Below are 23,465 nucleotides of genomic sequence, written 5' to 3' on the forward strand. Positions count from 1 at the left end.
TGAATAAAAGGCAAAATACTTTTTTGGAGTGCGGCTGTCCAGAACTTCTTTCAATGTCTAATAAAAAATAAGCATACATTTAAATTTGAAATGACCTAGGCAGCTCGCTAGCTAGAATTAAAATCTTTACCTGTTTTAAAATATATATATATATATCAAAGGGACCAGTTTAAAAGAAATAATCTTATGAATGTGTATTAGAATTTTATATATGTACATAGAGACAGTCATATCTGTTCATTACATATTACATATACGTGTTGTGCTTCCATCTTGGCAGTGCAGCACAGTGATTGTGCTTTACTCATCTTCCTTTCTCAGTGTCCATAAATCTACCCTGGCTGACTAAATGCAGAATGCACTGTCTATGACCTGTCTTATAATTGGTCTCATCTCAGCAGGACAGCAACACATTGCAATCCTCTTAAGGGACAATCTCCAAAAAGTTACACCAGATAATTTTTTATAGCACGTGTTCAAATAGTTACTCAAAATGTGTACACTCTGTATGGATCTTTTTGGATGTAATCTTTGTCTCAATAATTAAGATTTAAAAAAATGTGATCAAATAAGAATAGTCATTTAAGGAAGTCAGACAGAGAGTATGATTTCATATGTTGCAATAGTTGCAATTTAGGCTGAGATTAATGTCCATATTCAGGATAATGCTGAGCGTAATCTGTTTCTCTTACCAGAAGAAAGTTAGCAATAGAACAAGGTGTTTAAAGGGAATCTTTATAAATGTTGACTAAAACTGTGGAAAGTCTAGCTGGGATGGATACATAAAGAGTAATAGAAGGGCTGAAAAACTTAACTTTTCTGGAGAAATGCTACTTTGGGCTCCCTGCAGTGCCACTTAAATACCCAAACACCAAAGTATTTGGTCACATGATTCCAGCCAAAAAGGCAGCCGCATCCATTGTGAACTCTGATCCACCCCTTCAACAGAGACCACATGATCAAATGACAAGGCTTAGGTGGTCAAAACAGGAGGGAACCTTGAGCATAAATTTCTCCCAAAAAAGGTATTTTGACCCTTCTGTTACTCTTAATGGATTCTATTAAGATTGATATCCTGAATAGATTTGAGGTTCTAATGTGTAAGCTAAGGTAACATGACCTCTATTATATACCATTTTCCTGTTTGATAAATAAAACTGGATTTTTGGAGGAAACTCCTATACATTAGAGTGCTTGTAAAGGAAGTCAATGTAGTGACAATCTCTGTGGTGTCCAAAGTTTACTCTGTATGCTATTTTTTCTAATATTTGCTAAATGCACCCTTAAAAAAAAGAGCAGCATAATTTTGAGTCAACCAATGATATATGATGACATTCATGGACTATGGATGCGTGATCTGGCAAGGATTTCATTAGGGTACCTTTTGACTGAGGCTTCTCAGGATTATTAACAATTGGGCAAGTTAGAAGACCTTGTCCCAAAATGTGTTTGTGGGCAAAGGGGGGTCTAGTCAAAGTAGCAGCTGTGTTGAGAGGCTAAGAATGCCATTGTGGGATTGGGGGTAGAGGGGTACTGATTTAACATAGCCACCCCTGCCTGACATGCACTTAGTGTTGTTATAGCACTTACAGCTATCCTCAGATCATTGTATTAGGGGATAAGGGGTATTCCTTCAATTGTATAAACTGACATTGAAAGGGGTGTTGGACACTGCTTCTGTTAGATGCTGGTCCCATTAAGCTCAATGTTAAGAAAAAAATATATTTTGATTGGTTTCTAAAGGTTACTTCGCTTTGCAGTTTGGTGTTTTTCTTGTATAAGCCTACAAGCTACCACATTGGTTGGCTATTCATGTCCTGAATACCAATAGTAGTGATTTGCTACTTTATGTAAAAAACACAAGTATCCTATTTTTATTGACAGGGATTTTTTCACTTCCCTATCATTTTCATATATTTATATATATTTACACACAGGGCTTCGATTATAAGATATGAAAAAAATGATAGATATAAAACCATAGTGTTGCACAAAGCAACCAGTCAGATTTTTTTTCTAACTTATAGTAGAAAAATGACAGCTGGGATTCAAATGGCTGCTCTGTGCAACACCTCCACTTGCGCTTGAAACAGAAGAGAATCAAGTGTGTTAGGCTCACACCACAAATTTGTGCGCAAAGCCTACCTATGAGCTGACAATGCCCAGTAAGGTTCTGATTGGCTGAATCAACCAGCCATGTAATAGGAGAAGCACCCTTCTGGAATTACCTAAATAGATTATGATTGGTCTACCTATTACATGCTTGTTAATTCTGTGGAATAGACCAATCAAAATTTTACTGTACATAGGCAGTTTATTCCCAATTCTGTCCCAGACAATATTCAAAGTCCAAAAAAGTCAACATTAACCAGAAAAGATGTTAGTCATAATATAGATGTATATACACAAATGTGCGTATCTTATATATGTGCATATCCAAAAATATATGCGCATATATAAATATATATTGTACATACATGCAGGTCCACAAGTGAATACATGTATTCATACTCTCATATAACAATGACATTGAGTTTCACCATATTCAAAGCAAGAAAAAAAATATTGCTTATTATAGATCCTTGTTGTTCCAATCTTTTGTTTGCCAGAATTTTTTTTTTAATCTTCTCCATAATACCTCTCACATAGTCCCATTGGGATTCGGTACCTGTGCATGTGTCCAATAAGCAGTTCGTTTCAAATTACAGAAAACTCCATTCACATTCAGTCTCATCTCTCCGTGTCACAAGGAGTAAGGTTTGTGCTTATCGTCAAATAAAAATTGCAGTGCAAAAATTTAAACATGAATGTTACACAAAAAAAAAATTTTTTTTTTTGTTTCTTTTTGTTTTTTATATGGCACGACAGCCTATTAATTCACATACAATATAGTACATTATAACAATAAGGACAGACAAATAGAATAATAATAATATGAACAAAAGAGGGCAAGCTTGCATAGGAATGCAATCAAAGAAAATTCGATTCAAAGCCAAAATGCTTTTTTTGTCCTTGATGGTGATTCCTTGTTCCTCTTTTGTGTAGTTTCTGGCAAGAAATATTTAAGGTGGATGGTGTGTATATAAGAGAAGGAAAAAAAAAAAGTAAATTGTCTGTGGATATGTGTGACTTTTTTTGTGTCTTTACATTGCATTTTCAGTCCTTCCAATCGTACATAAATAATGATAAAGTCCATTGCACTGTTTTTGAGTTTCCTCTTGACTTTCATCAGTCCAGACCAAGTGGTCTATACAGCAGCTTGTATCATAGCTTCTCAGTACTCTGCAGAAGAAGACAACAAGAAATGATTAAATGACTGTACCATACGCTGTAAAATTGATTATTTTTTTCAAATCTTTATGAATGCTGTACATTTTTAAAAATGTTATTTCAGCTATACTTTTGACATTAATTACATAAAAAAATCCTATTAACTTGCCAGGGCTTCTTTAACACCCATTCTTTGACATAGCTCCTTCCTCCATAGCAGCTCCAATTTTAATAGCTTTTGTATCATTTACAGCCACGTCTTTGTTTATATATATTTACCACATTTGTTTCTACATATATGTTGACTCTTTTTATATGTTGATTTTTACTTATTGCATTGTAGGTTTGTTTGTACCACAATTCCCTGAAGATTCCATCCCGAAACATGTCAGGACGCACTTTGAGATCCTCCCAGCTGGCTCATTAAATGCAGGCCCCATTTTGTGGGGTATATCTTAAAGTTAGGGTACATTGTACATGCTATGATTTGTTTGTGGTACATTGTTATTTTATATGGCCGTGTTCCCTTTTTTGCTTGTATAAAAATAAACTGGCTTTGGCCCTTTTAAATTTAAATTTACTCTAATCTTTGAGCTGCCTTAAAGTCCCTGAGGGGTATCGTTTTGCACGCATGTGCATACATTTGATATATCCTCCATAACAGCTGCGACAAAATACCAGGTCTCAGACTGCTGTCGGAGCTTACAGGAAGTGATGACATCAACCCTTTTATCATGTGACAATGTTCATGCCTAATGGTTGGCTGCTAGGCCTAAGCACTGCATGATACTGGAAGAAAGGATGAGCTAGGTTGGGATCTGAAGTCGGTCCAAACTCAGCTTGTTCCAACCCATGGGAATATGTCACTTGATCACATCTTCACTAGCCCAATGAACTGCAGGAGATTCCCTTATATTAGGTCAATAATGTCAGGAGCATCCCCAGCCCTTTATATATGTGCAGCTGCAGGACAGAGAATATCCCACCCACAGCTCATTGGGCCGGTAGCACAACCAATTTCTGGGTTCAAACGGAAATCAGTTTGACCAAACCCAAGTTAATCCCTACCTGTAAACACCAGGTATTTTATTGTCACTGCAATGAAAGAAGGAGTGGTGGTAGACGCCTTTGAAGATGAAAATAACTGGGTCAGGGAAGAGAGCTCTAAAAAGACTCCATTGAATGGGCACATTGACCTGGTCTCTTTAAGGTCTACCTCCACCAAAAATGTCTTATGTTTAAAGAGAGTGGGAGTTAAAGCCTTTGTTAGAGATGTATTGCTGTATGTGTTACTTTTGGGGAATTTTTTTTAGAATGGTAAAGCAGTAGAACTTTTGACAATGTTTATTTTTATCTGTGCCTTCTTGGACAGGTGACAACTGCTCCCACAAAACTACAGGCACTTTCACAAACTGTCTAATATGTTAATGGAACACTATTATGCCCCGTACACACGGTCGGATTTTCCGACGGAAAATGTGTGATAGGACCTTGTTGTCGGAAATTCCGACCGTGTGTAGGCTCCATCACACATTTTCCATCGGATTTTCCGACCCACAAAGTTTGAGAGCAGGATATAAAATTTTCCGACAACAAAATCAATTGTCGGAAATTCCGATCGTGTGTACACAAATCCGACGGACAAAGTGCCACGCATGCTCAGAATAAATAAAGGGATGAAAGCTATTGGCCACTGCCCCGTTTATAGTCCCAACGTACGGGTTTTACGTCACCGCGTTTAGAATGATCAGATTTTCCGACAACTTTGTATGACCGTGTGTATGCAAGACAAGTTTGAGCCAACATCCGTCTGAAAAAATCCTAGGATTTTGTTGTCCGAATGTCCGAACAAAGTCCGACCATGTGTACGGGGCATTACACTGTCAGTTGTAGATGCAATTCTTTCTAAGGAGTGGTTTGGACAAAAGATATTATAGCACAGACATAGAATACCCTTAATGCACCCAAGATGTACAGTAAGTCATGGTGGTGCAGCTTTCTCTGCACCCTCTGCAATACTACGAATGGGTGATATCCAATACAAAGTGGGTAAGGCTTGCACTGCAACTTTAGCATATTTGGTAGTCTTGCTCATGTTCATACTCAGAAGTATATCTCTTCTGTGGCAGCAAGGAGCTGCTATGATCTCTGCAAATTCATGTCTGCAGGATTTCTGTGTGTCGAAAGGTTGGATCAAGTAGCTTAGTTAGTGGCTTTTGCTTAAAACACAATTCCAGCCTACCCTTCTCCGATCTCAGTACACCCCCCTAGCCAGTAATTTTTCCTATTAGTTTTTTCAATACTTACCTTTTTCTGATGTCATCAGATTGGTTTGCAGGATACTCGTGCTCTTCACCTCTTCTCCTGCATTGTGCGGCTCTCAGTGTTACAGAAAGTGGTGTTGATGTCATTATAAAGTGAGTGCAGGGTGGGGATCCATGACATCCTGCACCTACAGGATGTCCTCAGTTAGCTGGGCTTCATCTGCCCTGGAAGACTGAGGACATCTAGTGTCAAATAGAATTATTGCAGCAGACAGCTCAGGAAGAAGTAGAGTATTGTAGCCAAGGCTGAACCATTCATATTTTGAAGCTGATGTTGGTCTTTACAATCATTCACAAACCAATTTTAATAATTACATCATGTGTATTTTCTTCTATATCAGAACAGAAAGGTTTTCCTGCTATATGGTGTTCGCTGAATTCTATTCTAAATAACAGATTAATTCAATTTCATATTAGTGTGTACAGTATCTCAATGCTACTAAACAATGATGGATTGAGGTGTTCAATACAGTTTATATTTTCTAGCGTACATAATCATAATACAGTTGAAGATAATTAGGGTGCAGTCATGATGAAAACTGACAATATTTCCAGTGCTGAGGGGGCATTTTGTTCCTTCATTATGTTTTTACATTAGTTCTAGCATGGTGTGATTTATAGGGATGCGGAAATGATGGTTTAGTATGGTGAACATCCAATTATTAGCTGAAATGCATTGTCTATAAATGTGTAAATTGTCAACAGTATTTATTTTGCATGCTTTGACAAGTTTTCCCATGTATTTTTTTAGAAATAAACATATGTAGCAGTTATTCAGTTTTGCTATCCTTGTATCTATAGAAAATTTCATGATAATGGAAGGAAATGGGCAGCAGTTACTATAGCAATCATTCAGCAAACATCTTTCATTGCTCTGGCTGCTGTAAACTGATAAAGATAGGATCAGGTTGCTATTGGTTCCTTTGCATTTAATTGTTGGTCTGTGTCCTGCTTTATTATCTCATCTCACGTTCACATGTATTATAGTTTTGTACTATTTGTATTACTGACTTCATTACTTACATAATTCACCTGTAAACTGTCCTTGACTGTTTGGCCCCAAATATCCTACGTCCAGAAAATCAATGGCATTACGCTGGTGACCCCTCATGATGTCGCCTTTTCTTGGTCCTGTTGAATCTTTCGAAGACGTTGTACCAGATGAACTGTGGCCCCCAGGTGATGGGAAATTTGGCTTGCTATATGGCATGAGCACTTCATCTGGAGCAAGACACAAGTAAAAAGTCAGTTAATCAAATATCACTTTTTTAGCTTTATCAAATATCACTTTTTTAGCTTTAAAAAGAGTTGGGGAGAACCTCTGTCAAGTTTTACTGCTATCTGGGGCTCTGTTACAGAGATGTACCCTCACTTACTGACACTTGTGGGTAGTTCACCAACAGTAACACAGACATTAAAAAAAGCAGAGTAAGGGAAGACCTGTACTCTATCTACTTTTTATTGCTGTCTTTGACCCTTGCAGATTTTCCTTCACTTCCTGCCTTATAAAACCTTTAAAAATGATAAAAGAATCTGAAACTGTTAGAGGAGAAATCTATCAGAGAGTACAAAAAGATGGGCAAAATTAAAGTGATACTAAAGTCTTGTTTGTTTTTTTCATTTAAAAATAACAAACATGTTATACTTACCTGCTCTGTGCAGTGGTTTTGCACAGAGCAGCCCACATCCTCCTCTTCTTGGGTCCCTCGCTGGTGCTCTTAGCCTCTCCCTCCTGCTGAGTGTCCCCACAGCAAGCAGCTTGCTATGGGGCACCCAAGCCAAGCCACTGCTCTGTGTGTTCACTCAGACATGGAGCTGTGACTCGGCCCTGCTTCCTCTCTCTCCTCATTTGCTCACTGACTTTGACTGACAGCAGCGGGAGCCAATGGTGCCCCGCTGCTGTCTCAGCCAATGAGGAGAGAGTCCCGGTAAGCCGAGACTCTTGTGCAACATCGCTGGATCGAGATGGGGCTCAGGTAAGTATTAGGGGGCTGGGAGGAGCTGCTGCACACAAAAGGTTTTCTATCTCAAAGCACAGAATGCATTAAGATAAAAAGGTTTCTGACTATAGAACCACTTTAAGGAAAGCAATTACATTGCTAACAACTTTACAACATTTTTACTGCAAATTCACACAAAGGTGGTTAGCCTTTAAGTGTCAGCATTAGAGACAGCTGGATCATACAGTTTTTTGGGGAGAATTCTAGATTTTATGCACACTTTGCCACAGGAATTTGTGAGGAATAAAAAAGCAAGAGAGTGATGGCACCAATCAGTGTCCACGCCAAAATCCAAAAATATTTAACGTAGACCAAATGACCCTTACACCAAATTGTCTTATTGTCTTACAAATTGTCTTACTAGATATAGAAAATACCATTATTTTTAATATTCCTTCAAAGCTGTGTGCTAAATAATTTAGCAGCCAAACGTGAGATGGCAATCCTGTACTGAAATAGCTTCCACACCTGTCTAATTATCTTGATTGCTGTTCTTGCTAAAACTGTAGAAAGCGCTGATCTTTAAAATATTCCCATTAATTTAAACACAAGCTCTGTTAGTGCATATTATATGGGGGGCTCTAAATGTGCAATTATAGAAAAAAAATAAAAAACAGAACTATAGATATGCTTTAAAATAGAGAACTGGGAATAATTGTCAACCTGCCATTATCCCTTAATTAGGTTTATGTTGAAACTGCTTGATGATGTGGCAGAAAATGCTTTTAGAGGATTACATGCCAGATATTAAAGACAAGGGGGGTCCGTATTATAATGCACATGTGAATTTATCAACAGTGAATTCAGTTGATTATATGCAACTTCACCAAGGTTTGAAACAGGCTGCCACAGGTAAAGGAAAATGTTCCTTCATTCACATATATTAGATTTGTAATGTGTATAGGAGCTTGCTGGTTCTCTCTGCTTAACACTGATCTGCAGACTGTTGGATTCTTAGGGGTGTGAAGATAAGCTTTACACTTTTAATTTAAGATTTTACCAGATTACCAATGTCAGGATATACAGCCGATGACCCTGGAAGGAACTGGAAATCATTTTTAATGGATTTGTCTACCTAGCATGTAAGCCATTTTCCCAAAATGAACTGATCATGATCTAAAAAAGAATGAGCTGTCTTCCTGTAATCTGATCCAGAGCAACTCATCCCTGCACCCTGCGTGGTTTACTTCATTCTGTTGATTTCTATGGCTCTGACTCTTTAAGGCTATGTTAACCTTTTTTTTTTCCAAATTCCAACTTCCCTTTGTACCAATATACCTTTAATGTCCCTCTGTTGCAGAAAAGCAAAAAGCTTTCTCTATATTCTAGCATGCATGACCTCAGCCTCCAGTTTCTCCTTTAGAAACTCCTCCATTACTTCCTGGTATTCGTCCTTTGGGACATGAATACCATTAGAAGGAAGTACTTCTGTGATGCAGTAAGGCAGTGCATGATGGGTTTAAAGGGTTCTTAGATGGTCACATGATAATACAGGAAGTGAGGGACTAAAATGCAATTTTTAACATTTTGAACAGAGAGGTGCCAATTCAAAGCTGCCATGGAATAAGTGGAAAAACATTAGAAAAGGCTTCTATTTATTATATAAAAAGAAAATTCTGCCAGAAAAGGTGAACTTAGCCTTTAACTACTTGCCAACCAGCTGCCGCAGTTGTACTGTGGCAGGCTGGCACGGCTGCGCGAATCGCTGTCATTGTACAACGGCTCTTTAATTGATATACAATCAGGTCCATAAATATTGGGACATCGACACAATTCTAATCTTTTTGGCTCTATACACCACCACAATGGATTTGAAATGAAACGAACAAGATGTGCTTTAACTGCAGACTTTCAGCTTTAATTTGAGGGTATTTACATCCAAATCAGGTGAACGGTGTAGGAATTACAACAGTTTGTATTTGTGCCTCCCACTTTTTAAGGGACCAAAAGTCATGGGACAATTGGCTGCTCAGCTCTTCCATGGCCAGGTGTGTGTTATTCCCTCATTATCCCATTTACAAAGAGCAGATAAAAGGTCCAGAGTTCATTTCAAGTGTGCTATTTGCATTTGGAATCTGTTGCTGTCAACTCTCAATATGAGATCCAAAGAGCTGTCACTATCAGTGAAGCAAGCCATCATTTGGCTGAAAAAACAAAACAACTGTTTGGAACATCCTTAAAAAAAAAGAACGCACCGGTGAACTCAGCAACACCAAAAGACCCGGAAGACCTCAGAAAACAACTGTGGTGGATGACCGAAGAATTCTTTCCCTGGTGAAGAAAACACCCTTCACAACAGTTGGCCAGATCAAGAACACCCTCCAGGAGGTAGGTGTATGTGTGTCAAAGTCAACAATCAAGAGAAGATTTCACCAGAGTGAATACTGAGGGTTCACCACAAGATGTAAACCATTGGTGAGCCTCAAAAACAGGAAGGCCAGATTAGAGTTTGACAAACAACATCTAAAAAAGCCTTCACACTTCTGGAACAACATCCTATAGACAGATGAGACCAAGATCAACTTGTACCAGAGTGATGCATACCAAAGCATACCACCTCATCAGTGAAGCATGGTGGTGGTAGTGTCATGGCGTGGACATGTATGGCTGCCAATGGAACTGGTTCGCTTGTATTTATTGATGATGTGACTGCTGACAAAAGCAGCTGGATAAATTCTGCAGTGTTTCGGGCAATATTATCTGCTCATATTCAGCAAAATGCTTCAGAACTCATCGGATGGCGCTTCACAGTGCAGATGGGCAATGACCCGAAGCATACTGCGAAAGCAACCAAAGAGTTTTTTAAGGGAAAGAAGTGGAATGTTATGCAATGGCCAAGTCAATCACCTGATCTGAATCCATTTGAGCATGCATTTCACTTGCTGAAGACAAAACTGAAGGGAAAATGCCCCAAGAACAAGCAGGAACTGAAGACATGTGTATATCTGGTGTTGACTGCGCTACCATCTAAATCAATAATCTACATATACATCAGTGATTTTCATTAACTCTTAATATCACCACTGAAATCCACCATTCTAAAAAACATGTATAAATTGAAATGTATAGAGTCCAGTTTAAATTCACTGGTGCTGATAAAAACATGGGTCCCTGAGTAGGCTCTCCAATGCCGTTGTGCTGTTGTAGTGCTCTAGTTTCTCCTTAGTGTTAAAGTGACCTTCAGTGCCAACACCACCACCGCGTATAAATTGGTCACTCACCAGATAAAAATACATACAAGCCCTCGGTTCATTAAGGGATAACCAATCCGCTTTAAGCTGTCACCAATGCCTTTAAGCACGTCAATCCGTCCTCATAGAAAACAAATAGCATTCATAGTGCAATATGCTAAAAACCATTTATTAAAGATCAAGTAAAAGCAAAGGCTATGCAACTCACATGTTGCCGGTGCCATAAGCTGGCACCAAGCTTATCCAGCAGTTTGAATGGATGGTAAGGGTCGCCGTCTATCTCGTTCACCGACGTGTGGAGCAAGCCTTGTCCCCGCTCTTCTTCCAGTTTGCAGCTCAGGCCTCGCTTTCGCCTGACGGGAGATGACGTTGTGGCTTCGCGTGTGAATTCCCAGCAGCCTCTACGCATTTTGCAATGATAATTGCATCATCAGGAAGCTGCATGATGATTGGGTGTCACTGCCTTTATGTCCTGGTCCCATTACTGTGGGCCAATCACATGTTTTCCCATCCCGGAAGTTTCTCGCCGCCATTTTAACTATTCCTTTTTGCCCACACCCAAATCCCATATTATTAATTACCTAATCTTACTTGTCCGCTTTAGATATCATAGATTAGATATCAGTCTCTTCTCCTCGCCGAGGTCACCCATACAAACGGCTGAAAAAGCTTTAACAATCTTACAATGACTACTATGTTACATATAAATCCTTTAGAAAATTCATTAAAAACTCCATTAAAAGCCCTGAATTTTCATTAAACCCACACAAGCATCAAAAAGTATTAAAAATACACTTATCTAAAATACTTAAAAAATGTTAATCATATCATCTAGACATGTGCACACTGAAATATTTCGTTTCAGAATTTCGTTTTCGTCTGAAAAATAAATTTATTTAGTTACTCCCGAAATTTGTTTTTATTTATTTAGTTTTTCATTAAAAATTGCATTCGTCCGAAAATCCAAATTAAGGTCGAATCTGTCATTGAAGGCTTATGGTGTCTGTCGAATGTTCAAAGAAGATTCGACGGAGCAGCTAAACTGTACAACGCCGTATAGTTTACCTGCTCCATCGAATCTTAGAACTTTCAACAGACACCATAAGCCAAAGTACGTGTGTACTTAGTTCTAGCTATTTTACTGCTCCTCCTCTTTGGTTACAATCAGCCAATAACATTCATCATCATCATTATTTTTATTTATCGTTTCTCCCCTATGTCGAATCTTTTCTCCCCTACGTCAAATCTTTTCTCCCCTACGTCGAATCTTTTTTCCCCCTACGTCGAATCTTTTTTCCCCTACGTCGAATCTTTTCTCTCTGTCGAATCTTTTCTCTCTATGTAGAATAATCTTGGACTAATAGAGTTAAGGTTAGGCACATTCGACCACAGGTTTGATGGACACAGATTGTTATTGTCATCATCGTGTCGAATCTCCTATCTATATCAAACTGTTGTAGCAACGAAAACGAAAATAAAGCATTTGTTTATGTCGGATCTTTCGTTTTTCGGATTCTGCACTTTCGTTATCGTTTGTTAAAACGATATCGAAAATACCTGAAATTCGGACGAAAATGCATTTGGAGGAAAACGAATGCCCATGTCTAATATCATCTAAAAAATATGTATACACACATATGCATATGCATAAACCGATACACCACACACATGTATATATACATATATAGGGGGAGCTTCATAATACAAATTATTTCTTTCATTTAAAAATTATATAAATTTATGTTAATTCTTTGATTATTGAATCTCACATTAAAGCACATACAAATAGTGCGCCAGTGGCACACATATTACAGGAACTGAAGACAGTTGCAGTAGAGGCCTGGCAGAGCAACACCAGGGATGAAACCCAGCGTCTGGTGATGTCTATGCGATCCAGACTTCAGGCTGTAATTGACTGCAAAGGATTTGCAACCAAGTATTAAAAAGTGAAAGTTTGATGGATGATTGTTAATCTGTCCCATTACTTTTGGTCCCTTAAAAAGTGGGAGGCACATATACAAACTGTTGAAATTCCTACACCGTTCACCTGATTTGGATGTAAATACCCTCAAATTAAAGCTGAAAGTCTGCAGTTAAAGCACACCTTGATCTTGTTCATTTCATTTCAAATCCATTGTGGTGGTGTATAGAGCCAAAAAGATTAGAAGTGTGTCGATGTCCCAATATTTATGGACTTGACTGTAGCAGGCGCTATAAAACAAGCGTGTTAAATTAACCTTTAAACCAATATGATTGTATGGTATTTTAGTATGCCTAACCTTTTTTTTTTACCTTTTTTCGTTTTAGATAGATTAAGAAAGGATTCTAACAAATTCTCATTGTTGTCTTTGTCCCCTCTAGATGGATACAGGCTCTATTTTTGTCCTGTTCATCAAGATAGGAAGTGATGGAAAATCCAACATTTTACACTTGTTACCAGAACTAGATTTAAAGATAAATCTTCCAAGAGGGAAAACCTGTTGTGGTGACTGCTGTCTAAGATTGAAATTTCTCTCACCTCTTAGAGATTTCCTATCACTTCCTTCTGCATGTCAGAAACAGAAAGTGAAGGGAGATCTTCCCAGTAGAACACAGAAAATAAAAAAGTGAAATAATATGTGTTTTAACCCTTCCCTAGTCTATTATAAAGCATTACTGCTGCTTCACCAATCAGAGTCAACATCTTACTGCAGCCTCACCTCTCTCTCTCTCTTTTGCTCTCAGTATATCTGAGTACCTCTGCCACTGGTAAGCATAACAGAATTTCAGCTCACTGAGTGACAGGTGTGAGAGCTGTGTAGAGATAAGTCAACAATATGAATAAAGCACCCAACTCTAACTATAACTGTATGCGTATGATCTTTTGGGAGTATTTGTATAGTTCACCTACTTCATTACTTCACACATGCAACCCGGTGAAAACAAAATGGCTTAACTGACTCTCAATAGAGATGAAATCTTTTACCCTCTTTTCCTTTATTAAAGTGGTTGTAAACAAATTCTAAAAAAATGTTCCTGTTACTTTAAGCATGATCAGTAGCATAGTGCTGTTGCAGTGTAATTTGTCCCTTGCATTGATCTAAAATACTTGGATGATACTGTCTGTTCCTGTTTCCCCCTGTGTGTGCTGACCATGGTAATCCTGGCTGCTGATCCATTATATAGTGGTCAGCTTATGTGCCTCCATCATCCCACTGTATGTACACAGTCTCCCCCTCTCCCCCTTTCCCCCTCTCCCCCTTTCCCATCATTTCCTAGTCTAAAAAAGAAGAGAGGAGCCTCTAAGTGTAGCAATATGGCTACATTTAATGAAGGTACAACATTTAGCAATGTATTCCTACACTTAGAGGTGCCTCTCTTCTCTTTTATACCCTGTAAAAAAAATGCTTTGATATACAAGTACTTTGGATTACAAGCATGTTTCTGGAACGAAATATGCTCGCAAACCAAGGTTTTACTGTACTTGTATCCTCTCTGTTTTAGCAGGATAGTCAGTACAGTATGTCTGTTTTTTTAAAATTATAATCCTAAATACCTTTTTGCACAGCTCCTCTGTGTGGTTACACGACCTCCGTCTGCTGACTGGCTGACATCAGTTGGGAGCCTCGGCCCCTCCCGCTGATCTTCTTAGATCGAGGAAGGAGAGCAGAGGGAGATCATGTGACTGCACAGAGGAACTGTGCAAAAAAGTATTTAGGATTATAATTAAAAAAAAACACACACACTGCACTTTATATCTTTCTAAACAGAGAGCATACAAGTAATTGTGTTAGGTGACTTTAAAACCTCTTTAAAAAGTTTCAAAGTGGTTACATGCTATAACTATTATTTAAAATGAATCCAATTATATTATATCAGCTGCTAATGTTAGCTACTAATGTTATTTTACCCGATCCAAATGTCTGTTTATTTTGCCGGTCTGTGGAGCCAAGCCATTCCTGTGTTTGTCTCTGCCGTTCTAAGGAAGTTCTGCCATGCCGTTCCAGAGAAGTCTTTGTGTCGTCCATGTTAGACGTGTGCCTCTCGAGGGAACTGCCTTTCCTCTCTGGTGGACGTTGACTGGGCAGTTGCTGTCTTAAACTCTGGCAAGGTGGAGGCTCTGGTGGCGGTGGCAGATCTGAACAGGAAAGCAACAGAGATGGCTTGAATGTCAAAAAATATAGATGTGGCTGTGATGTTGGATAAAAGTTCTGAGCGTTTAAGAGGAACATATCCACTACTCAAAGAAATAATCCCAGATTGATAAAATGTTTGGGTCACATAATGTGAATGCAGAACACCTTGGATAGGTCCCCATTGCTTGGAAAAGATTAAAATTAACCTCATTAAATGTTTTAAAGTGAAAGTTCAAAGAGCAGATACTACAATATTCTTGCTACTACCTTTATTAGATCATCTGTCTCTCTCTCTCATTTGGTCTCCCTTTGTTAATGTGATCTAACTTTTCCTAACTTTAGGGCTTAGCCCTGCCAATCCATTGTCTGACAAGGGATCAGTTGTACTCATTTGACAGATACATAACAGTTAGTGGAACCTAGCCACAAAGTAAGGTAAAGTCAGACTGCAGTAGTCATGTGAAACCAAAGAGTACAGAAAATGCTTTTATGGTTAATTTATACAATGTATGTGCTTAGGCGGGAGTTTTACATTTTAAGTTTCCAATATATACATTTCCAAGACCATAAGTATAAGCTTACGCTTAAGAGCATACGTGCCAATGTATAAACTTTTATGTATAAAAACTTTAACCAAATGTGGGCAGCAGAACATTAAGAAATAGTCATGCAGCACACCATACAGGATCAGACCTCCAATGTTTGTGGGTGTTTTAATAAACCAAAAGAGTACATTATTCCATCATAAATACAGTAGGGCACAACTAGTACAATACAATATTTTAACACAAACTCTGGTCTGTCACAATAGCATTGATTAAGATCCCTGCAGAGTCCAAAACATTGCATTGCACCATTTGTGACCTACCTTAAAAAGCAATAAAGTACTATCTTTATCTTTTATTTGAAAAGCTGGTAACATATTTTTCCATATTGTATAATTGATCACAAAAAAGTATTTGACAAATATATAAAAAACTGAAGATATCTCTCTTACATTTCCATTAAGTTTTGGTTAAGAGTTTTCAATACAATTCTGTTTACCTTGAAAGACAGTATCTCCTAAATTATAGTGTTATATAATGAGTGTAGCATGATGTTTCAGGGATCTCACCCTTCATCAATCCTACATTAAGCCATACCCACTTTAAAATACTTTAATGGGACAGTCCGTACACATTGAGCTCCAGGTCTTCTGGCGTTTTAAAACCCTGAAAAGCAAAATGATGCAGATTAGCTTACCATCTCCAATTCCTTCCCTGCGAAGAGAGGATGGCTGGTCGATGCGGCCTCCCTTGTGTTTTTTAGTAGGCCGTGGCCTTTGGCTAGGATTCATGGAGGAAGAATTACTCTCTGAAGAGAATGGGCTGGCTGGTCTGGGCTTTTGAGAAAAAGACTGCATTTTGCCTAAAAAAGAAAATAACAAAGAAATGTGAGATTTGTATCTTTTCTGAGGTTTTTCTTTTGGTATACCCATAGTGCTCACAAATAAATATATACAAACAGATTAAGGGTGTGTGTCAACAGGCTTTTGGCCTGTGTCAATGCCATTGACTTGAGGCACTTCATTGAGATCATTAAGCATGAGATGCCAGGTGCATTTGACCAGCAGTTGAAATCCTTCTGACCTGTATTTGACCTGCTTCAAGCAGGTTTTGCATAAGCATAGGCTTGTATGGTAATGCAAAGTCATTTAAAGTGACCACTGACACAGGCCCTTAGCCAGTAGAGCAGAGGCTGTGCTGGATTTGAAAGCTCCTACAAACCTTACTTTAAATATTACAAGTTAGTGGATGTACACTGATTCCCAAAGATATGTATCTCAGTATGAGCAACTAAGTATCATTTGTCAACATATTTTAGATTTCTCTTTGGTGGTGCTACAATTGGTCAGAAAAAGGTGTGGACATTTTAGGAATGGGATATTTTAGTGCAGTGTGATCCACAGATGCATTAAATGTTGTCTGTGTTATTAATAAAGGTCACTAGGATTTTCTCAAGAGCAATATAAAGTAGCCCATAGCAACAAATTATAATGTATATTTTAATTTACAATCTGGGATCAGCAAATTGGAAATCTTTCTGGTTGCTATAGATTAATGTACTGTGCAAATCATCAAATATTTTTCCTGCCAGGCAGATTTCTCTGCTTTGGTTAGAATGAGGCAGAGCCATGTGCTCTGCAGATCTTTATGTTGCTTTGGACTCTGGTGGCATGTCCTCTACCAGAACAGGCAGAAAATCAGACACCTGGTCACAACAGCCTGTTAACTTCACATATTTTAATTTTGAAATGCCACAAAAGGATGCATGATAACACTCATCTATGCCCTGCACTCTCCAGGGGATTCTTCATAGAAAAAGATAGAGAACGCTTGATGGTAAAAAAAAAAAAAAGATGGCCATGCCATGAGGAAAATCTTCCTAACATGGTTTAGGGAAAAGAAGGGTGTGAGCCCAAAATAGGTGCAGACACCCACGTGTACTTTTTATTTATGTTTCAACTGTAGAGCCTTTAATGAAAAAAAATATGTTTGCATTATTATTCTGTGTATCTTTGGTTGTAAGCATAGGGAAAATACCGAACTACTATTTTTAACAATTCCTATATGTTGATATTTATATACATAATAGATTATATGCAAAAGAAAAGAAGCATTGTATAATTCATTAGGCATAAAGTTATTAAGAATGCAATGACAGTGACAAAAGCATTAAAAGTTAAATACATCCAAATATAAAGAATCAGTTGTTCATGAGCTCCGGGAAAACATGACTGCGCAAGATGTAAGTTTCCATCCACCAAATGCCATGCAAGTTAGGTTAGGCTAAACACATGACACGCTTTCATGGAAAGGAAAGAAAGCTTGAAAAGAGCAAAGCCATCCCTCATGCCAGAGCCACCAGATTGAAGCTACCAACCTGCTCTGGACAGACTGGTTCCATTGAATGTAAAACCAGCTTTATCTGCTGCTGCAACCAGTGACTGTGCAAAGTTGCCACTCGTAAATATCGAGTCATCAGAAGAGCTAACTACACTAGATCTACTAGAAAAGATTCGATCCTCATCAGATGCAGACCCCCATCCATTTACCATAGAACCTAAAAATAAAGGCAGGGGTCTAGTGAGTTCTACATAGGTATATCTGCTGAGCATATTTCAATGTCAAGAAAAAAAAAAAGAACATATATATATATATATATATATATATATATATATATATATATATATATATACAGTATATATATATACAATATCAGTTGCACAACCTTTTCAGTACATTCTCTATCCTAGTCAAAAACAGATATCAGTAACCTATGTCCTATGTTATCCTTAATAATAATCTTACTGATAGATTCAAATGAGTAATTTGCCATTGGAAGGGAGCCATCCCTGTTTGTGTAGAAGTTCTGTATTTAGTCCATGGAACAGGACAGGCTTCGTTCCTGGTAAAGGAAACCTTCAAATTTTTTTGCTTGTACATGATTGGTAGGGATGGGCCGAACACCCCCCTGTTCGTTTCGCACCAAAACTCCCAAACAGGGGAAATGTTCTAACCCGAATGGTGAACTGAACTCCATTGAAGTCTATGGGAGCCGAACAGGAAAAATCAAAAGTATCCATTTTGAATGCTTATATGCAAGTAAGTGGCCATAAAAGGGGTATATGAGGGTCTGGGTACTGCTCTGGGGGACATTTATCAATATATTTTTTTTTTAAACGATAATTTTTTTCAGGAGTAGTGATTTTAATTATGCTTAAAGTGCAATAATAAAAATGAAAAATTCCTCTAAATATAGTGTCTGGGGGTTCCCTTAATGTGCCTGTAAAGTGGCGCATCTCTAGCATGCATAAAACATGCTACACCAAAAATGACATATCTAAAAAAAGTCAAATGAGTCAAATCCCATTTAAAATGACTCTCGTTTACATTTTCTGGCACCCGGCTATTGAAAAAATAAAGATAAAAACATTGTGGAGTTTCCCTCACACCAAAATTAGGAGCCTCCCCAAAATCCATACGAGACCCTTATCCGAGCATGCAGCCCGGCAGGTCAGGAAATGGGAGGGGATGTGCGTGCGCCCCCCCTCCTGAACCATATCAGGCCACATGCCCTCAACATGGGGGTTGGGTGCTTTGGGGCAGGAGGGGGCTCTGTCCACCCCACCCCAAAGCACCTTGTCCCCATGTTGATGGGGACAAAGGCCTCTTCTTGAAAACCCTGGGCTGAGGTTGTTGGGATCTGCGGGTGGGGGCTTATCGTACCCCTACCCAGTCACCAAAAAAATGTCAAAAAAGTAATAACCACAAGAAAATGTTTTTGACAAATCCTTTATTAAAAAATAAAAATGATAGTGTCCCTCAACATAAAACCATCGTCAATCGCGAAGCCCGAAAAATAGAAAAAAAATTAAAATGCTCTCGCCCCTTGGCAGGCCTCCCACCAACTGTCCACTCCTATATAAGAACTTTGACAGTTCTTATATAGGCAAGGGGCGGGGCCACCCTGCTATGTCACTCAGTGGCACTGCCCCCTTCTGACTTCACGTGACAACACCTGGCAAACAACCCGCAAATTTGGGTGTTCGTTGAATGGCCGAACAGGCAAATGTTCAGCCCATCACTTATGATTGGTTGATGGACGTTAACAGAGCTTAACCTCATTGCAAAGTGAAGCTTCCCTTGCAATGTTAATAGTCTATTTGTCTTTAGTAGGCCAACCCCTATAGGTCACTGATTCCAACAATTGTACAGAAAAGGTCTTCTGTCTTTCCTGATCTTATACAGTTGGATAATCATGGATGCTTATAAATGTAATTCAACTCCTTTTGAGTGTGAATTAATAGTCTGACCCTAAACTTCCATTTCATCAAGATAGTCAGATTAGCAGGGGACAGTGACTCAAACAGTAATAAAGCTAATGGATCAGCAAAGAAGCCAGTCAATGAGAATTTTTAGAAAGAGACTGGCAAAATCCCTTTTTTATCACGACAAGGTAGTTTAAAGGCATCACAACAAAACAATAGTTTAGGGAGATACTTGCAGTAAGAATACTTGCACACCTTACAGAATGCTTTTTTGAAGATAACTGACCAGTTGGTTTTGGTGTTAAGGTCACTGAAGGGCCTTCAAATGGCTTGATGCTGGGATATTTGTCCCGTATTTACTCCAGTATATAAGATGACATTACACTTATTTTATTTCCAGTATTTTTACACTGTGGACACAATAAGCCCTGACTTACACACAATTAAACATTTTCCTCATGGCAACTGAGGATGGGTCTTGAGTCTGGTGATTGGCTGCTCAGGCACCCAGTGCTGTACTGTGGGAGGTGGGGCTTTAATAGGTTAACAACGGTGGTAGGGAGAGTAAGTGTGCAACACTTTGCTATAAAGTTTATATGAACAAAGTAAATGTTTACTGTCTGCAAATTTAGTATTACCATTTTTAATCTGAGAATATCAACAAAATATGCATTTTCAACAGTGATGCCTAGACTTGTGGACACATCATTATATGAAAATATATCCTGAAATTATCTACAAGTGGGAGATAATCTTTAGCTGATCACAGTTTCAGACATAGAACATGCCTTATTGCCACTCTGTGCAGGGTCCAAATGTCTGTGTTCATAGAAAGAGTGTAGCTATTATAATACAAAATAATATACTCATGGATAACATATAATTAGATATTAAAAGAAATAGGCCTCAAAAGAATGATTTAGTGGTACTGAGCCATAGAGAAAAAACAATTCAAATTTCAATAGCCAATGTTCATTCCAAGAAAGGCAATTTACAGTGTGCTTAGATATTTATGATGTCCAGCAAAACATTATGCATTTAAACACATACCTGCACTTATATAAACTAGACAATTTATATATTTGCTGAGAAATACATTTTGACCTAAACAGGTAATAATAAACATTAAACTACCAGTATAATGTGGCATCTAGCTGTGTCTATTTACTACATTATTGGCAGTAAAATTAATTTATAGTTGGCCATCAATTCATTTACATGTCTTATGCTAATCTCATATTTGGTTGATGAATTTGTACTGCTGTATCCACTGCACAAAAAGTCTGTGTTACAGAAAGTAACTAACTATTGCATTATCATTTTTATGAGATTCCAATATGCTGTACTTTTCTTTTAAGGGTTTATGTTAAATACTCAAACTAACATTTCCAATAAAGAGTAACTCCACTTTTGTTGAGAAAAAAACATTCCCCCCTGGTGATCTATGTACATTACAAGGATTTTGACAAACTTTTTTGCAGTATCCTACCTTTTGTTATTCTGAAGAAATCCCTGTGTTTATATGTGCCCATCTGCAAAGTGAGTCTAACGGGAGTGGTTTCTTAATTATCAACCAGCTGCTGCACCTGCAAGTTCTTATGAGGAAAATTGCAGGTCCTGCCTCACATTAGATGGGATTTTCTATTGTGAGTATCTCACCAAAAATGACATTTTTGTTGCAGGGGATGCCTGGAATTTGACTTGTGTCTTAGTGCACACTTCTGGGAAAATCAGTAAGCCAATTACACAAGCAGGAAATGACATATCTAGGGGGGCATTTGTACACATTCTGTGTACAGAACACCTCCAGGTAGCCATATTGTATTGCATTTCACAGAAAATTACAGAGCTGCAGATTGAAAAAGAAAGGTAATTTTTAATAACATTCATTCAATTACATTCATCTACAATATGAGTTGTATATGCTATATTATTATTTTTTCCACAAAATATTTATTTTCTCACCTTTGACAGATGCGGCTCGCAGCAGGGGTCCGATGCGTCCCTGTTCTCTGTTTCGGGGACAAATCAGGGCCAAATATTTGCCTGAATTTGGCCCTGAAACGGAGCCAAGGCCACTCCACAACCGCAATGGAGATATGTGAACTGGCTCCATAGAGAGCCAGTCACAATCTCCTGTCATACGAATTGGATGCGGAGAAACCCGCATTAAATTTGCATAGGTGTAAACCCGGCCTGAAATAGCGCCCTGACTGTTATTCATGTTTTAAAAGACTAGAAAAACTATGGATCATGAAACTTGCTTTAAAGCTTGCCTATTTGAAATGTCAAATTGAACACTTTGCAATGGATTTGTTCTCACCTTATTAGGTATTCATTTCAAATACCCAGTCAGCTTTAGGGAAATATTTTTTTTTCCTTTTAATTCCCCTGAACCTCACGGGGAAGTGAACACTCAATAGTGTAAAATCTGCCTTTTTATGCTTAATTTAAAGAGGTTCTCAGTAGCCCAACAAATGTGTGATCAGACATTGATGGAAGCATCCAATCCCTGATTTATGAGCCATGTACCTTCTGGGGCAGAAAAGCTAAATCTTTTCATTAAGCCACTGCCCTGGAACTAGTATGTAGCATGGGTCAGGGAAGGCTGCTTCCGTCGGCACTTAATCACATAGGTGTTATACCTGGTGACAGAGTCTGTTTCACAGAGAATGTAAGAAACATACATTTTCAGTAGAAGGCAGAATGTGTTCTGTGACCTGCAGTGAGAAGATAACACATTTCCTACAAATATGTAAGGGGAAGCAGAGTGTAGGTGCTGGGCAGTAAATCACTCATGTGCCTTCTTCTCTACCATTAATCTTAAGAGAAAATCTATTGGAAGGAAAGCACACTGAGAACACCCATGTTCTTTGTAGTCAACACTGTTCCTGCTATTTACCTGCTGCCAGGAAAATGAGCATCACCAAATAAAACTCCGAAGACAGAAAATGAAACCCTGACATGTCAGTGTGATACCAAATCCTGCTTGTTTGGAAAAAAAACCTGTGTGTTAGAGCAGGGTTCTGCTTCGAAGTGTTGTTCATGGTTATGGATACATATTGTTTTGGGCACAAGCTATAGTGTATGAAGAGCTGGGCTCTGGAGCATGCATACAAACAGGGACACTGCAACAGGAAATGTATATCCTTATAAGCCCATCAGTGGAAGAAGGAATAGGAATGAGAATGGAAAAAGTTGCACTGTGAATAGTGTATGGAGATAGGGGGGCTGGAGAATTCTATTTATAACAATGTATGGAAATTGCCATCCCTGCAATCTCATGCTCTTTGGAAGAGAACACAGTTTAGCTTGCATTAGGCTGCATAGGCCCTTGGCACATTTAGTGCTTGGAAAATAAACTTTGAGTGAACTTAGGGGATAACTTATGAAGAACACATATGGGTGGGGAAACAGGGATACTGGTTTTTCATGCATTCATGCTGGTCAGTTGTGGGACTCTATAATGGAACAGCATCAAATGCTCACTGCTACTGCCATGGTCTACTCAATCCCACATTTAATCCACTAATAGCTAATCTATACTGTACTGCCACTGCCACACTATATTGCAATAGCTGTTAATTGTACCAACAACAGGAATGCCACCCACGATGCAAAAAGTATCCCTCCCTAATTTCAATAGCCAACAAGAACAAGTTCTATGCTGACATGTTTCATGCTAGGCACGGATAGGAGGGCATTTGAAATATTTGACTATGGAATAATCCATACCACATTTACTCAGCTATGAA

At 38.4% G+C, this 23,465-nt stretch overlaps 1 protein-coding gene across 21 annotated transcripts in view; it reads right to left on the bottom strand.

Annotated features, from left to right (window-relative positions):
• Window positions 1-1,845: 1,845 nt before the first annotated feature.
• The window catches only part of ROBO2 (roundabout guidance receptor 2), a 1,381,148-nt gene continuing 1,359,528 nt past the window's right edge, over window positions 1,846-23,465 (bottom strand). For 8 of the 21 annotated variants that reach the window (XM_073617032.1, XM_073617034.1, XM_073617028.1 and 5 more), the window contains 5 exons: window positions 17,823-18,002; window positions 16,143-16,307; window positions 14,675-14,902; window positions 6,618-6,815; window positions 1,846-3,282 (listed from right to left, as the gene is read on the bottom strand). In XM_073617032.1, the coding sequence (XP_073473133.1) occupies window positions 3,281-3,282; window positions 6,618-6,815; window positions 14,675-14,902; window positions 16,143-16,307; window positions 17,823-18,002 (773 nt within the window). In that variant the 3' untranslated portion in view covers window positions 1,846-3,280. The remainder of the gene's footprint in view (window positions 3,283-6,617; window positions 6,816-14,674; window positions 14,903-16,142; window positions 16,308-17,822; window positions 18,003-23,465) is intronic. The other 13 variants (XM_073617038.1, XM_073617040.1, XM_073617033.1 and 10 more) reach the window with 4 other exon arrangements.

Source organism: Aquarana catesbeiana, linkage group LG02, assembly GCF_042186555.1.
Source record: "Aquarana catesbeiana isolate 2022-GZ linkage group LG02, ASM4218655v1, whole genome shotgun sequence".
Classification (NCBI taxonomy): Eukaryota; Metazoa; Chordata; class Amphibia; order Anura; family Ranidae; genus Aquarana; species Aquarana catesbeiana.